The sequence below is a fragment of the Brienomyrus brachyistius genome, chromosome 6, assembly GCF_023856365.1.
Source record: "Brienomyrus brachyistius isolate T26 chromosome 6, BBRACH_0.4, whole genome shotgun sequence".
Lineage (NCBI taxonomy): Eukaryota > Metazoa > Chordata > Actinopteri > Osteoglossiformes > Mormyridae > Brienomyrus > Brienomyrus brachyistius.
In genome coordinates, this window is record NC_064538.1 from 16,433,695 (window position 1) to 16,451,349 (window position 17,655).

Sequence of the window (17,655 nt, forward strand, 5' to 3'; positions counted from 1 at the left end):
GTAATTCCAAAACCTTTTCTCTACAATTTAGTTCAGTTGTATGGATTATGGAGGTGGCATTAAAATGAATAATATGGTTTGTAGGCAAATTTTAAGGAACCTGTGTGGTGCGTTTTGCAGGTTATTGTGCTAAAACGGTTTCTCAAGTATTTGCCCTGAGGTGTGTAAAATTGCTCCTTTTGTCATCCACTGGATTTGGTACATTTTTTTCTGACCAGGATCATATAGTGCATTGTGGTGTTTAATCTTGCATTTTTATTAATTCCGGCAGATGTTGCTGGATGTGATAATGGGAAAACCCTCCTCGTCCTCCCCCCAATGCTATTAGTCTGAATTCAGTGATGGTTGCACTGTTAAAGACTATTTTGTTTTAATTTCATAACAATTTTCTTTGAAAGTCTCTTATATGAAACACTGTAGAATGCACCATTCTGATCGTATCTCAGGTTACTGAAGTCATTACGACTTTAGCTGCAAATCAGGTTTCTCAAACAAACTAGATATGAATTCTGAAATTATCACTGTGGTACACAGTTATGAGAAATGACTTTCCTTTTCTATATGCCTTTTTCTATACCGTTCTGTCTTAAAACATCACATTTGAAATACTGAAATATGAATTTATATATAGTATCCATATTAATCATATAATTGCTTGATATATTTATGCTTTAGTTTATTTTTTACCAATAAAAAAAATTGTACTTTGTTTTCTGTTTTATGAGGAAGTGACCTTTGAATTCAGTGATAATTTCAGTATCACATGATGTGATTTTAAAGATTAACTAAGTGTAACAGAGAATGTAGTAAAAATGAACTCTTAGTGAGGAACGGTAACATTACACATGTAGTACCTGAAGGATCACCTAAGGATTCTGGTATTTTATTTTCCTAAAAGTAACAGGTTAGAATCTGAATTTATATGATTGTAATATCAAACCACCGAAATTTTTATTCAATAATTTTTAATCTGTAAACTGTAAAATGTTGAGAAGTTCATTAACAAATTCTTGGATGGAACAATCCTTAATAATTTGCATATATTCTAAGTATATACATGGCAACGTTTACCTTTATTATTATTCTGCTTTACTACAAATGAACGTAAATAGAATCTTTTATTTTACCTTTAATTTTTTAAGTTTTTAAATGGTTGGCTCAACCTAATTTGTGTATTTCAAAATCTACTCAGAGCCCAATTTCATCTTCTTGCCCTTAGTTTCACATGTTGCCTGGCTGGTTGGTATCCCAAGTTAGGTAGAATGGTCAATCTGTCTGAACTGATTTTGGCGTGCAGGCTTGCAAACAGGTAGACTTTCATATCCTCTGAAAGACTTTGCATGACTTGCGACCCAGAACTCATTTTATCACAGCAGTTGTTTGGTTCGTTGGAAAATGTAGTCACTACATTCTGACATTGACTGTACTTCTGACATTTATTTGCATAAAGCTTCTTTTTTAATTTGTTGAACTGGGCTCTGAAGTAGGAAATGCCAATTGGTTATTTGTGATTTTTTTTGAGGCAGTATTTAAGCCTGTAAAATCGGAAGGGTGACAATTCAGAAGTGGGCTATTCCATTTTAATTAAAAAATTGTCAAAAAAAGAGGCTTTTGCGTCAAGTCTTGATTTTGATTAAATTGGTCTTGTGAATTACACATACCTTCCAGAGTTTAAAAATGTTTTTTTTTTTTTTTTTGTTAAAAAAAAATCCATTTTAGATACAGTGACTCCTCTACACTGTGGGTAACAAAAGATGACAATTCCGGGTGTTTTCTTATGCGCAGTAATTTCTTTTTACTGTTACAGCTACTGTTATAGTTTGTACTTTTGATGTGGTCAAATTTTACTTTTGCTTAAGTCTAAGTTTCTTTTTTCAAGGTCAAATTTCATCTCTTGCTTATTTAAAAAAAAAAAAAAAATTAAGGGCTTGATGTATTTTGTAATGAAATACAAATATAGTTGTACTACTTGTTTGTAAAAAGATGACCTGGTACTTGCTCCCCTTCATGAGAGAAGTCCCCAGTTTAAATAAATAAATACAATTTTAAGCCTCACAAGGTGAGTGGGGGGAGGGATAATTTTCTCCCACTTAATTGGGAATAAATTATTTTACACTTACTTTAAAAAAAAAACAATGTGACTCTCGACCTACAAAAAACATCACATTAATCTCATTCTTTTCAAAAATGGTGATGCAAATCTGTTGCTATTTGCGTATTTAAAATGGAATGACCCAAGTATCTCATAAGAAAGAACCCTTTTTTGTTTTGTTTCGTTGTTTTAGTATATGAATTGAGGGTAATCTCCATTCAAAAGCAATTCACCTGAAAATAGCTCTTCACCTGGTTTCAACTGTTTGGCTGAGTGATAAAGACAATATTTAAATTTTTTTTCCAAACAGGGAAGAATGTTGATGCCAAAAATGTTAATCACTTTTCAGTTTTCATTATATTTCCATGTCTAACTCAATACTGTGAGTGCTTTGAAATGCCCTTTTAAAATAAGATTTTTAAATAAATTAAAAGGAACTGGACCGAAATGTAACAAAGAATGCATCTTCTTTTCAGACTGATAGGACTTAATCAGTCACATTTTCAGATATTTCTGTTGAGTAAGCCGTCAAATCACTTGCGGACATCTGCATTTGTCATGACTCAGTTGTGTGACCGTTCTTTAATGGATTGTCTTTCATTCAGAGACCATTCCCGAAGATGACTTTTGATGATTTTTTAAATATTCATTTTAATTACAGTCTGGATAAACCATAAGTGGGCTCCTGTCTTACCATGTTTTTGCTGATGTTACAGCTTTTGGCCAAAAGAATGCGTCACCAGAGCTTCAGCTGTAATTAATCCACAACAATAATGAGATAAAAGGCTTCGTTATTCCCCCTCTTGCTTACTTTTCATCCCCCTGTAAACACACACCTGCTCCTTGATTAGTCACTACATTCTGACATTGGCTATACCTTGTGACATTGATTCTTGCATTTGACATGGACAATATTGTGAAAACGCTCCCTTTAAGATTATAAAATCTGGAGGTAACAAAATTCAGTAATATCTTACATTTAAAAGTCTTTCTTTTTTATATAAATTGCTTGGAATCCCGATTCTAATTAGTCCCCTTCTTAGTGTTTATGTTCAGTCCAAGTTATAAGTATATTTTCTGGCCAGTTTTAAGTGGGGCCTGTTTACAGTTCCTGGTGGCTGGGTTAGGAAAATGTTTCACCCTGGCGTGTTTGAGTAGTCTGCATCAGTCATGCGGCTTGGAGGAATCCCCTGTGAAGTCCCAGGGGTCCACGCCGACCCCAGGCTTGCCCAGCACTGCTCTCACCTGAGCTACAACACAGCCGTCAGGCTCGCATTCCTATGTGAGCAGTTCACGTCTGTGTGAACTGGCGAGGGTGCGTCCGATCCATCTGCTTTTTATTTTTAGAGTTGCCTGTATCCCGGCGCTGAATTGCAAAGTTTGAGTGGGTATGTTTTTAACCAGCTGGCTTTTTATCAGCTTATGATATAAGGGTGAAATCATTTACCTTCTGCGGTAGTTGAGTAACCGTTAAACAAGCATCTGTTTAATACCTACGCCAGCAGGGTCATTGCCCTTGGTCTCCCCCTGCACCTGGGCAGGGCCTGCGTCCATATTTAAGCGTGTGAATATTCACAACGTAACAGCTTAGTTCAGGAGGATCTGTCCTTTTTCCCTGCGAACGTCTACATTTCTGCTTACTGGTGTGTCGAGGTTCATTCCTCTGAAGAGCACCGTAGTTATTTTTTTTTTAATTTGGGATGTCGTCCTGTACTTTTGGGTGCCTGGTGCTGTACCTATTCAAACACTGGCGTTAGGACTCACTGCTGGGATTCCTCTTAATCCAATAAATAATAATAATCACAAGTGTACATTCACCTTTTATTTGTTTAGCAGACACATATCCGGTGCAGCATTTCAGAAAGCTGTGTCACAAAGCCCTCGGAGCAATGGTGAAATCTTTGTCAATACTGAGGATTTTAATCATCAATCTTCCAATCATCGTCACAATGTCCAAACCCTCACATGGAAGATTTATTTATTTTGGATGTATAGGATAATCTCTAAGACAAGGTATGCAAAGAATGATTAAAGACTTTAAAAAGGTGTGTTGCAACATCTCCCACATCCTATCAGTGGAATTGAGGGAGAAAAAAAAAAGTTAAATATCCTCTAGATCACCCTGCAGATGGGGGGAAAATGAGGGAATGGTTTCTATTAGCTATTTCCATAAAAAAAGAGGTTATTGAAAACTGCTCACCGCAGTGTTTTCAAATGTGTTACTCATCGCTGAGTAAGCTGGGAGTTTTAGGCCCCGGGTCACCTGAGTAACGCGGCCTTTTATAAAGGTGCCATTGATCGATGTGAATAGCTTTTTGATCTACCTGTGAAAATTTCAGTGGAATTTCTCTCTTGATGTGAGGCACCGCCCATTCCATAGGAGGCCCTCTGCTTGACTCTTCATTACGGGCAGTTAGATTAAATTTGGCTCCCAGATTAGCTACCCCAACACCTTGGTAACTTCGGCCCTAAATCACAGGGTTTCTGGGCACTGGATTCCCTAGGATCCAATCTGTGATCACCGGGTGCTTGGATGTCGTTCCTAAATGGGGATCTGGAGTGGGGGCCCTGTCACTGAGTGATGAGCCATAAGGGCAGCATGACACCGTCCGTGTTGAACTGTTCGGTTCATTTCTTTAGCACCTGCAGCAGCTTCCTATCAACTGTCCTGCACAGTGTGGAGGGTTCCATGTGCCTTCTTGCTGATTTTATCCATGCCGCTCTCCATCCTGTCTACCCCATGTGTCGACTTGCTTTCCGCCTTATTCATCTATGACACATTTGTTTTTAAGTCTCTTCCATTTCCCCTACCTCCCCCTCCCCCCCCCCCCCCCCCCCCCATCTTAAAATGTCCAGATGGCAGTCAGTTTAACCCCTTATCTCATGTTGAGGTCAAAAACAAAAAAAATAGAAATCGGAGGGCTAGGAATTTGCTTTGTTTAAATTCAGGGAAGTGTGAGCGGTGTGCATAGACAGGCCCCAGATCAGGCGTGCGAATGAGTGACCTGCAATTGGGTACTTTCCCCGGTAATAATGGACATATAGTGTGCTGACCCCACACTGGAGAATCAGCGCTGATTTATGTCTAGTAATACAATCTGCAGTCTCAGTGGAGTTTCATCAGTGAACAGCTCATCGGCCGTGTTCAGACGAGGTCTCTGTAGACTTGCATACTGAATTATTGTACAATCTGTGACACTGATAAATCATTAAATTTGACCGGTTTGATGCTTAGTATTTATGGACAAAGCATTTGTATTAAAACCATTCATATCTATATGTAAGTATGTGTTTATATAATTGTGTGTGTGTGTGTGTGTGTGTGAAGTCTGGAAGTTTTCATGTCGCAAGAAGGAAATTACAAAAAATGTGTGTGTGCATACATGTATGTATGGTAGTGTGTGTGTGTGTGTGTGTGTGTGTGTGTGTCTGCATGCATACACACACACACACACATATTGTTTTTAATTTCCCTCTTGCGACATGCGAACTTCCAGGCTTCATTCCAAGCACAGGTATGTATTTAGTTTGTATTTTGCCTGTGGTTTCAGTGTCCAAACCAAGTAGCCTGCACATCCTACCATATTAGACAGAAGGCCACCAGCAAATCCCTCCTTATTCCTGTTACTCATATCTAATGGAAATCGCCGGTGTGTACAGGCAGTAATCGTCCCACTTGCCTGCGTACAGTAACGCATTTTATGTTTTGTGGGCGAAAGCGTGACAGCATTCACTAGGTTTTGTTCTTGTCTTTGATATTTTTGGTTGTTAAATGCCTTATGATATTTCATATTCATACATCTCATTCTGCTGGTAGCGATTAGGAAAATCATGCTGGTAGCTGTTCAGCCACCTCTGGCTGTCGTTTATTAGGAAGTATCATTTTGAACAACGCTTGTGAATGCCAGTGTGTTCTGCTTTACAAAATCTGTGCTGCTATGGGGCAACACCTGGGCCCTTGGTGTTTTTGTTTAGTCTGCGAGCTGCCTGATGCAAATCCGCACTGTGATATTCTGTGTATAAGCTGGGGCTTCATGAAGGTTGTGCCGTCAGTCAGGGCTTGTGGCTCGCAGTGTGGACCTGGTGCTGGACCCAGAGTTTGTCACATGCCTCTTGATTGATAACGATAATGATTATGATTATTATTATTACTTATTGCAAGGGCTGTGTTTTAATCTTACTAAGATCACCAGCGTCCGGACAAAGGCTGGTATAATTGGCCCTCCATTTCCTGATACCCAGCTCCCAGGGGAGAGTTTAGCTGGCACACCCAACGGACCTGTATGGATAAGTCATTTCCCCCCATAAATGATGATCTCATCACACACCCCCCATCCTTTTTATTTAGCACTTTGTTTCACAGCAAAAACAGACAGTTCAAGCTCCATCAAATTTACCCTATGGCTTTGCGATCCCCCTCCAAGACGGGCACCATGTTTGCCTGATGAGGTCACTGGGAAGGCCCCCAATTAACTGGGATATGAGTGTAGCGCACTGAAAAACAGGAGTGATCAAGGCTTATCTCACTCAAGTCTGACTACACTTTACCTTCCATTTGAGGTCTAAATTTCTCTGAATTCAGTCTTATATTCCTTTTACAAAACTGTATGACTGAAGTGTCTGACTTAAAGGATTTGTCATTTTACCTCTGTATGAGATTCTTTTTTTATATAGCAACAATAAATATGATTTAAATTGAAATACTTTTGCAAATACTGGTCTTGGCCGCCTGTAATTTCACCCTTTAAATGAAGATTTTGTGGTTCCTTTTATGGGAATTTGGAAATTCTGGGCCTGAATCGTTCTGGGAGTAAGAGGTCAGAGAGAGAGCATAAAATGTGATAAAGCTTCACAGCGGCTTGTCTGCACCATGCCGGTAAATGCCGTTTTCCTAACTTCAGTCATCCTTGGGTCCATCTCCCACTTTAAAAGCACTGCAGAAAGATGGTGCCATTCTTAAAAATAAGGAGCTTCATTTTTCAGCCTAGGTGTGCTGCATACGAGCACGTGGGCCCCCTTTGTCCAAGCAGCTTCTGCCACTGCAGTGTATGGAGGGGCCCTGCAGCGTCGGTGAGGTCTGCACGCTGTTTGACTCTCCCCCCCCCCCCCCCCTTGACGGCACTAGACATGCAGGGCCACAGGCCCTGTCAAAGGTCTCTTCTGACTCATCACAAGTGGAATTTTGTCACAAGGAAATGAATGGTGACAATTTTTTTTTTCTCTTTAACTCGCCAGCAGGAAATGATAGGCCATTAAAATCCTAAACAATGTCTGCCGCATTTAACCCTGTAAACTACTTTGGATCGGCTGGCTTTTAGAAGCTGCGGCCTTCCTCAGAACAGCCCTCGCTTTATCTCCCCCGGTGACTGATTGGCGGTTACCGCATCGCCGCCATGCTGCTCAGTCTGCCCCCAGCTCGACATCCTGCTTGAACGTATTGGAAACCGTCGCTATCTGATCTGGCTCAGTTGCCTCATATAGAAACCCGTTTGATGGCTGCTTCAGGCGGCTGTTCATGGGAGCATATCCTCCGGCTCACTTCCTTTGACTTCGGTGGCATGTCGCCCTCCTTTCGCACCGTGTGTCAAATGCTATCCCCAGAGCTTGGCACTTCTCCCTCCCTAGCCGGTGTGGGGTCACTGGACCTGGCGTGAGGCTCTATTGCCCTGACACTGATACACAGGCCCGGCTCTGCATGAGTCAGTGCGGTGGCAGGTCTGGGAAACGGCGTGGAGGCCAAACCCTGAGGCCTGAGTCACCTTGCTCTCAGCTCGGTGCTGACCTCAGACCCTAGATGATGAGCTCATGCAGGTTAGCAAGTCAGCATCAGCTAAATGCCTTCTTGCTTTGTCTTAAAGCCCGTGTCAGTAGTGCCTCCGTCTTCTTATAGTACTTGACACCGTTACTCATCTGTGTGTTCAGGGCCCAGCCTTAGCTGTACTGCCATTGTACTGCACTGGTCTTAAAAGGAACGCTATATCTGTCCGTTATCTATGCCACTGATTTCAGGTGTGTGTGTGTGTGTCTGTCGTGTATATATTAAATGTCCGTGTAATGTGATAAAAATCTGTTATTTTGATGTTGAGAGGACCACCTTTTCGGTCCCCAGCAGGGGAAACTGTATTTTATAAAAAATCTGTGACCGCAGTCAAAAACTAAAAATGGCCAAATTCTTGTATTTCATTTGGTTACTTATGGTTACGGTTAGGGCTGCGTTAGGGGTTAAGGTTGTCATTGTTATGATTCGAGTTTTTCCCCATAGAAATGAATGGAGAGTCACCACAATGATATGAGTACAAACGTGTGTGTGTGTGTGTGTGTGTGTGTGTGTGTGTGTGTGTGTGTATTTGATTTGGACTTTATGACTTTATTTTTTGTAATGAATTTCCGGATGTATTTTTGCTTGCGTAATGGTACATTGCGATGAAATAGTGAGTTTAAATTCTTGTCATCTTACTTCACGATAATCAGTTACTATAGTGTGCTTTTGCTGTCCCCCCCCCCCCCCCCCCCCCGTTCTCATTCCACCATATTTTCACAATTTTATAAATTTTCTGCCCGTTTGTTGTAAATGCCATTGTGTTTGTGGTACTCAAACTGAATTTAAGGACTGCTGGACTATTTAGTGTAAGGTGGGTAAAATTCCTGACATAATTTCTTATGTAACATATACACAATTTCTCTCTTGTATTTTTACACAGTTTAAAGTGTTTCATATTAGTTCAAAATTCATTTATATTTGATTTTTGAATTAGTATTATAACAAGAAAGAAAGGATGGGGTCAAGGATTAGTCTGATAAAAATATAATCATAGCCATCTTGTGAATTTCATTCATAAACTGACACGTTTTATTCTCGGGTGCAAAATACCATCTTCTGGAATGTGAAGTCTCTGTGCTGTGTTTTGTTTGTGTCTGTTTCTGAGAGTATATAAAATATATATGTTTGACCATTGTGGTTTTCCCTCCGGTCAATAACGCCAATCAGTAATTATTTTCTAATTAATTTCCAATTTTGAAATGATATTTTAAGAGTGCAGTGTTCGGCGCAGGATACAGTGCAGTAATTCTCAAACATAAGCATAATTTTGAGACGCATTTTGTCTCCCCTTGATGATCTGCACACTCATTTATCTTTAGAAGCACAATTTTAATTAAAGCTTTTATAGCTGATATTAATGCGTTTCCCTGGTGTGATGTTTAAAATCTCATACAATGGGAATAGTGTTTATTGTGAAAATCTGCATAGTAAATGTATATTATGTAATGTTCTTGCAATATGCTTTGTGATTTTTAACCCATTTTGTAATTTTGGAAAAAATGTTGATATATGTGCCTTAATATAGCCTAAAGGGATTTTTTAATAATTCATTTCCCCCCCTCCTCCCACATAGGAAGCTGCTTATTTTTGGTAACATAAAGAAGCCTGGGCACTGGTGTTTTAAAAGATTTAATTGGCAGATATGTTGAAATGTAGCTATTTATTGATTAGCTTCTACCCTGAATATTGCTGGTGAAACAATGGTTGATTCTAGATAAACACAGTGAAGTGAGACCTGTATGAAAGGTATTTAAAAAACTTAGTATAAGTGTTCAAAAAATAAACACTGATGGTATAAAAAGTTGTACCATGAGTAAATGAATTTGCATTATTTATGTAGGTTTCTTTGGATGTGGGCTGAGGATAAAGTTTTTGGTTTGGAGGTTTGCGTTAGACTGTACAACATCGTGAGAAATGGAAACAACCCTGGCTTGACGACGACCGCCTGTACCTCGCGGTGTGGTGTGGCCCGGTGTGGCGTGCTGATTCGCCGTACCTCGCGGTGTGATGTGGCCCGGTGTGGCGTGCTGATTCGCCGTACCTCGCGGTGTGGTGTGGCCCGTTGTGGCCTGCTGATTCGCCGGACCCATGACTCAATATTGCTCATGGAGTTCAATTTGCTCGTGGTCGCAATCGCTGACACTCGTAGGGGTTGTTTCTTTCAGCCTCTACACGTTGTCAGATTAGAATTTTGGATTTCGTAAAAAATATATATATATATATATATATATATATATATATATATATATATATATATATATATATATATATTATTTAGAGTGTATTTTAATTGTATGGGCCTTAATATGCCTGTCCACACTGTAATCTGAATTTATATAAATTAGAAATGAAACATTTTAAATAGTTTTTTAGTGTTTGGATAGCTGTTGGGTTTTTTTTATTTGTTGCGTGCCGTAGCCTAGCTGATCGCCCAGCCCTTCAGCCACCTTATTCCCAGTTAATGGTTGAGTGAAACACAGCCGTCTGCCGTCTTTGGTGACGTGAGATGCCCAACGTGTTGTCACGTTGTGTTGCGGTGTGCTAACTCTGTGTGTAGATCTTCCCCTCCTCTGAGAGGCTGGTGGCCCTGTCTTGAAGGTTCACTTATGGGTGGCTCCAGGCACCAAAGACACAAAGCCTCAGGAGGGATTTTTAATAACTGGAATATGTATTTCTAGCTATATTAGCGGGATTTAAGTGAGGTCCATTGTGTTGTATTTGTTCTGTGATTAATCACTAACTCCTGACTCGAGAGGGGTGGGCCACTTAGAGTGGTAGTGCATTCTTCTTTTTTTTTTCCTTCTGTGTGTGGGAGTGGAGGGGGGGGGGTACTGAGTCTTATAAAGGCTTTCCTAATATGGGCTGTCTTACTCTAACAGGCCGCCTCCTTTTTCCTTTCGGGAGGGCTGGGCCGCCCCTTTTTTAGCCAGTGATGACACAGGCACGACTCACTTCCTCATTAATTGGTCGAAACCAGTTCTTACAGGAACTGCCAGTGATAAATGTGAGACTTCTGAGAAGTCATTCATTTCTCTCTGAGCTGTTCAGGGGAGCACTGCGGGGGACTGAGGGTGGCCCAGCTCCCTCTGCCTCATCACTTCTTCCCCAGGCTTTTCTTTTTTTTTTTTGTGAAGCTCATAGGAAATGTAGCACTTGATGCAGATTTTATTTATCTTTTTTTTTTTTTTTCCCCTCGTTTCCTAAAGTTTGGTCTGCTGGGATCAGTTGGTTGACTAGGCAGCTCTTTGTTTCAGCCCGCATTGTGGGAAGGAGCCTATTACCTGTAGAATTAATGCTGGCAGGCTGTGTAACGTACAGGCAGGACAGTGAGCTCCCCTTTGTTGCTGTCCAAATCCTTGAATGGTAAGTAGATGTTGATGTAATTTGCCTTGTTGCTCTCTTTCCCCCTCTCTCTCTCTCTCTCTCTCTCGCTTGCTCGCTCGCTCCCTCTCCTGCTCCCTCCCTCCTTCCGCCTGGGCTCTGGATGTCCCAGAGTGGTCCCGGTGCTGGGCGCCTCACTCCAGAAGCCCTTCAGCGATTACCTGGAAGCTCAGCGGGCCAAGCTTCACCATCGAGCCGGCGAGGGCACTCCAGCGGTAAGCAGCCCCCCCCGGTTCCTAAGCTCCGTTCTGTTAGGATGACTGGCCGCTTTGTTTCTGCGATCCCTGTGATGAGTGGCTCAGACGGGTTGGGATCGCATGCTGCAGGGGCTGGGAACCCCATTGAGGCGGGCTGGGTCGTGGTTGAGCTCAGCTGCCAGCAAGTTTGCTGAGTCACGCGCCTTCTTGTGAGATCCCCCCCCCCCCCCCCCCAAGTGTGTCGGGAGGCAGAGGGCTCAGGTGCGTCTGCCAGTAACGCGCCTCCCCCCCTGGGAGCAGGAACAAAAGAGCCGTGTCTCAGAGAAGCGTGACCAACCAGGGTTAGCCGGGACCCACCACCAGAATAGCCGCACACCATGCGGTATTTACTGTAAAAATCGGGCAATTCATCAATTCATCTCTCCTTAACAAAAAGTTATAATAATGAGTGATGTCAGTTTATTGTGGGTGGTGGCATTAGCGCAGGGTGGGGGCATGGGAGGGGTGCATCTACAATGACAGCTTTACAAAATTATGAGATTTTGGGAGGCAGAGCACATCAGCGCCTGCTGTGTCATATGACCGTCCCAGTGTAATGGGTCGCGTCCGTCCTGGGGACTCACCTGCCCTAACCGGGCGCGTCTTTTGTTTCTCTTTCGGCAGGGGGAGAACTGGTTGTCCTGGCTGTTCGAGAAGGTGGTGATCATCATGGTCTGCTATTTCGTATGCTCCATCATTAACTCCATGGCACAGAGTTACGCCAAGAGAATGCAGAGCAAGAAATACTCAGAAGAGAAAACCAAGTGATTAACTGATAGCTAAGCCGGCGTTCTCCTCATCGTCATCGCCATTTTTATATTTTCATTAGTAGAGCTCTGTGTTTACAGTAGGTTACCGCTATTTTTCCCCTTTCTTACTCCCTCGCCATTGAACATAATTTATTGCAGAATGTCTTTCTATATGCCGACCGCTTGACTTTGTGGACGGGGTAACCCGGAGGCTGTGCAGTTCAAAGACAATATAAAACCCATTTCAGACTTTGAGCGGCAGTTGGACGGCATGCGTCTGTGGCTAACGTGCGTCGCTGCGAGTCCTCGTGCGACCCGGCAGCACCCGGCTGCCAGTAAAGTGAACAGCACTCGCTCTGTTTACTCGATTTATTTAACTGGTGTGTGCTTGTACAGATGAGCCTAATGGGTTTAGTTTTTCTGCGTGTAAGGTCATGTAACTGTGATACTAATGACTTACTTTCAGGGCTTTATTTTTAATTGTTTTACGTTATTTATCAGTACTGTTTTTCCACATTGTTAAATAAGGATAGCAATATCTAAATGGATAGACATGGTATTTAAACTGATTGCACATCCTGTAAATAATTACTTCAGGTTATCAGTATGCACATTTATATCTTAATAGTACAGAAATGGATTTTGGGAGAAAATGATTTCATTTGTAACTGTAAATACTGCAGTCCGTGTCATTTTTACTCTGTACGCTTAGACTGACCCTCCACACTTTATAAAGCCGCCATGAATCATTCTGCAGCTCCTCTGTTTTCTCTGCTTTTTTGCCCCCCCCCCCCCCTTTTAAAGTCTAAAAGCTTGGTGTCAAAGTTTCACTCGGACTGAAATTTGCACGAGTTCCTCTGAGAGGTCGGTGCCCTGTGCTGTTTAGTGGCTGGTGGATTTTTCCAGTGCCTGACTGACAGGGAACACAGTGCTACTTTTCTTTTTTTCAGGATAGGAGCCATTGGTGCTGTTTTTCACTTACAAATGAAGAGGTTTGGGTAGAATCGGTCTGCCCCATCCCCCCCCCCCCCCCCCCCGAAGTAGTTTTGACCGAATGGTAAATGTGACATTAAAATTCTTTAGCATTCTAAGTTCGGGTTGCTCGCTCTGGTTTGTGTTTCATTTGAATTTTCCGGAGAATGAGGCATCAAGGCGTCTTTTACATGTGGTTCCCTAAATAGTTTGCTTTTTAATTTCTCGTGTTGCCTGCGGGGAATGTCAGTTTGGCTGTGAGCGGATCCCGTGCCCCTCCCTCTGTTTAATTGCTCGCGAGATGTTTATACGTGTAACACCGCTGCCGCCGCAGTGCAGTGTCGGCCGGGAAGCCGGCTGGGCCATCACCTCGCATGACCTCACCGCGCACTCCATGCACTCGGCTGCCGGTGCATGCCTCACTGGGATCGGCATGCCACTAATGCCTCCCTGCCTCCCTCCTGCTTACTCCCAGCAAAACCGCGCTTTCAGATGTTTTTTTTTTTTTTTTTTGCTGTCTTTCTTACGACCCTGTGTGGAGCCCCCCGCCCCCCCCCCCCCCCCCCCCCATGAACATCTGTGAGTTGGCCCCCCTTTGAGCTGGTAAGTACAATCAGGTTGTTCTTTCGGGCTCTGTGTCGGCCCCGAGTCCTGCACTCCCTCCCTCAGACGTGTCCATTGCTCTCCCATCCTGTCAGATAGCTTATCAGACTGGTGTTGGCTGTTACATCACATGGCGACAACAGTCTGTAGGCTGTCTGACATTTTGGGCCCCTTCATCTGACCAAGCATCCTGTTTTTTTTACTTCTTTAATTTAGTTTTTTTTTCCGTCTGCCATTTATAGTTGTTACATGAGTTCCCATTTCTATGTGTCCCAACTGTAGTTGTGTGTCCCCCCCCCCCCCAATCGAACACTGAAATACTACAAAGCCACCCGCTCTTTATCGGTTTGCTTCTCTCCCTCTTTCTTTTGTGTCTGCATTTCATCACAGCAGCAGCGGCAGTGACAGCAGGGCAGGCAGGCAGAGTCTCCGTCTCTCCTCTTGCCTACACTGTCATTCCCTTCCTGTAAAGGGGGCTTATCTGTTCCAGGAGCTTGGCTCCGGCTGCAAGAATTTCCTGCGAATCAGGAACGCACACCTTATTGCGACACAGCTATTGTGACACGGTGCTCGCTTGGGGCGGTGCACACCAGCTGCATGCAGCACACTTTCCACACTTCCTGCTTTTCTTACTGCAAGGCTTTCGCTCTTACACTGTTCGTAGTTCAACTCCTACATACCGTTGTGTTTTTTTTTTATTATTATTTCTTTACAGGAGCACAAAAGATTCATGATGATGAATTGAATGTTTTCTGGCAAATTCTGGGCTTTTTAACCCCCCCCCCCACCAAATTTGGGTGACTTCAGAATGGTCTGTTTTGTACATTTTTTTCTGTTGCCCCCAGGACATCCTGTTCAACAAAGAAGTTTCTTTTCAATAATTTCCAAAAACTCTGTCTGCACATATGCTATTATTTTTTTCCCTAAAATAAAGTCTCTTCTAACCTTTGAAGCCCCTTTGTGTCTTTTTGTTTTTTTCTTCCGTTCTTCTTAACCAATATGGATGAAGGTTACAGCTCTAATTGGGTCTCTCGTATTTGTTCCTATTTTTTGCAAGCGGATTGTTTAGTTGGCTGTTTTGGAAAGGCTTATGAAGGAATAACAGTGCTTGGGAACAAATAAAATTCATATTTTCAAAAGGACAATTTCAGCCCTTATTTAGGCACTTCTAGTATTGTAACTGGATATCACATTGGTTGTAGGTAACAAGTCTGAAATATTTGTGTTAATTAAATTATCTTACGTAACCACACGGTTTATGCAAGTATGAGCAAATCTAGGCAAGGCTACGGTTATAACCTTTGATTAGCTGGTGTCGCACTGTTTCCTCCTGAGACAATCCCCCACCACCCCGGAAAAAAACTTTTTGATAAGCTGTCCTTGCTAGGACATGCTGCCTCATTCACAAGGAACTCTGGCACACAGAGCCCCGCGTATTCAAAAGGTGACGCGTCGACTTGCGTAAGGTGCAGAGAATTCCGATCCCTCCCGCCGATCCGTGTCACGTGATGGGTGGCTGGCAGATCGTGAATGGCTTAAAAAGCCATTGTGATTTGCCCTCCACCCGCCAGCCGACCACCACGCGTGCGCACGCCGAGCGCCTGGACGCTCGCTTTGACGCGGCCGGCTGTCAGGGGCTAAATCGCTGACATGATGAGCAGTTCCTTCTGAATAATGCAGAACATGTAATTTTTTTAATTATAATAATTAGCCTGGTGCTAATGTTGTGCTGCTGCTGGTTGGTGGCTGAAGAACAGCCTTGTCTGCCCTAGTGAGCTTGAGTTTCTAACGTTACAACTTAAAGCTTTTAGCTACTGTGTCTCACGTGCTGTTTTAGCATCAGCCTTTGCCTAACTACAACTACTTCAGACCATTAAAGCAAGAAGTTTTTAATTAGTCCCAGGTTCACTCTCCATTTAAGTCATCCTCCCAATAGTTTATTCTTGTGGCCAGTTACGCAAGCTCCTGTCATGGACATAGTCTGAGACCACACCTATTTAGCAGACGCTTGTATTTTTCAGAAAGCATGGTCAGCTGTGCAGTCCCTGGAGTATTAAAGACCTAGCACAAGGGTGAAGTCACTCTTCCAGTTCCGGGATTTGAACCGGTGACCATCTGAGCACACATAGCGCCATCCTCATCCTACAGGTGTTTCTCTCTTTCTTCGTCGTGTGTGTGTTAAGTCCGTTCCTGCTGGGTTTTGCTTTGGTCAGCGTGGAGCTATGGCCATATGACAGCCGTTACGGCCGCAGTTGCCCAACTCTCCCGTCTCCTGCGGTGTTTCTTCGGGTCGCTGACAAGGGATGGGTACAGGAAGAAGGCTGTCGCAAGAAAATGTCTAACAAAAGCGAATTTTCGAGTTAACCCACCAGGTGCCAAAACAATAGCTGCTTCAACAAATGTCACAGAGAGAATTCTGTGGGGATCGCTAAAAAAATCTTTTAATTCTATTTTTTTTTGCTTAGCATTTGTTCAGGGCTTTTTCTACAGTACCAGCTAGAAATGTATAGGAGGCAAATTTTGTCGATGACAATGGGAACAATGAGTTCACAATATAACACAGAACGTTTTTTCCTTAATGTTATAAATGCGTTAATATCTTGAACAGTCTTTTCCCGTTTAAAATAAGCATGTATAGATTTCCATTTCCCCAGAGTATATAGTTTGTCATTGGGTTTGACTCAAATATAATCTCAAATATTTATTTCAGCTGCATGATATTCAGTTATATCTATCTCCTGAGCTTACTTAATTACCCTTATAGTGCAAAATACATCCCAAATGTTTAGTGCAATTACGGAGAACAAGAACCTAAGGCTGAACGAAACATGTTTGTACTGTTCATGAATATTCGCTATTAAAGTAGTACATCCAAAATTGTTCATAATTTTTTAGAGAATTCACATCACTCATAAAATGATAGAAACTGTCACTAAAAACAGTGACCATATTGTGTTTTTAGGCAAATTTCCCAAAATTTGAATCCACGTCTGTTTTATTTTTATTTCAAATGGTTAGTCGATAGGTGAAGTTGTAAACAAACCCCATAGGTTAGCGGAACATACAGGACCGGACATAAGTGCACGAGGATCCGCCGGAGCTTATGGAGCTAGGACGCATCCAACAGCCAGACAAAGTCAGGATGAACTCATTGCTCCGGAATTATCACACGGACGCTTTAGCTGCCGCAGAAGGCGCGGGGATTCTCGGTGCACGGGCGCACAATCGTGCGGGTTTTAGGGGTCGCGTTTTATTAAGACGATGCAATTAGTAAACTATCTGGTCCTACGCTTACATAAAGCAACTTGGATGGGCAATTGAGGAAAAACCAACAAACCACTGCGAGGATAGGTTTTCGCCCCGTAAGAGACGTGTGTAACAGTAAGATAAGTGCTGGACCCTATCTGCTTTCACGTCATCCTCGCACCCTTCGACGTGTTTACTTATTTTTTTATTGAATTTATTTATTTTGGAGCGCTTCCCTAGAACATTCCATGTAAAGATGCTCATCTGCGGATTGCGAAAGACTGTCCCTTATCGTCAGCTACCAGCGCCGTGCAGATCATCTCATGCTGTTTTCCCGGGGGAGTGCAGGGGCCGCACCTGGTCCTACACCTGGCACAACCTGTGCTCCATTGGCCGCCAGCGCTGGAGGCTTTTTTTCTTTTAAATCGGCACAGCAAACCCCTGGAAATACGTTTCCTCAATATCGCACATAAAATCACTTGCAAAGCATCTATTGCGTTGACAGTGGAATGCATTTTCAGATGCTGCAAATCGGGGGCAGTGGTAAACAAGCTT

The 17,655-nt window shown here is 42.6% G+C and overlaps 1 protein-coding gene across 5 annotated transcripts in view; it reads left to right on the forward strand.

Moving 5' to 3' along the window:
* The window catches only part of vmp1 (vacuole membrane protein 1), a 44,799-nt gene extending 31,764 nt beyond the window's left edge, over window positions 1–13,035 (forward strand). For all 5 annotated transcript variants that reach the window (XM_049016564.1, XM_049016563.1, XM_049016568.1 and 2 more), the window contains exons 11-12: window positions 11,407–11,509; window positions 12,155–13,035. In XM_049016564.1, the coding sequence (XP_048872521.1) occupies window positions 11,407–11,509; window positions 12,155–12,298 (247 nt within the window). In that variant the 3' untranslated portion in view covers window positions 12,299–13,035. The remainder of the gene's footprint in view (window positions 1–11,406; window positions 11,510–12,154) is intronic.
* Window positions 13,036–17,655: the final 4,620 nt, after the last annotated feature.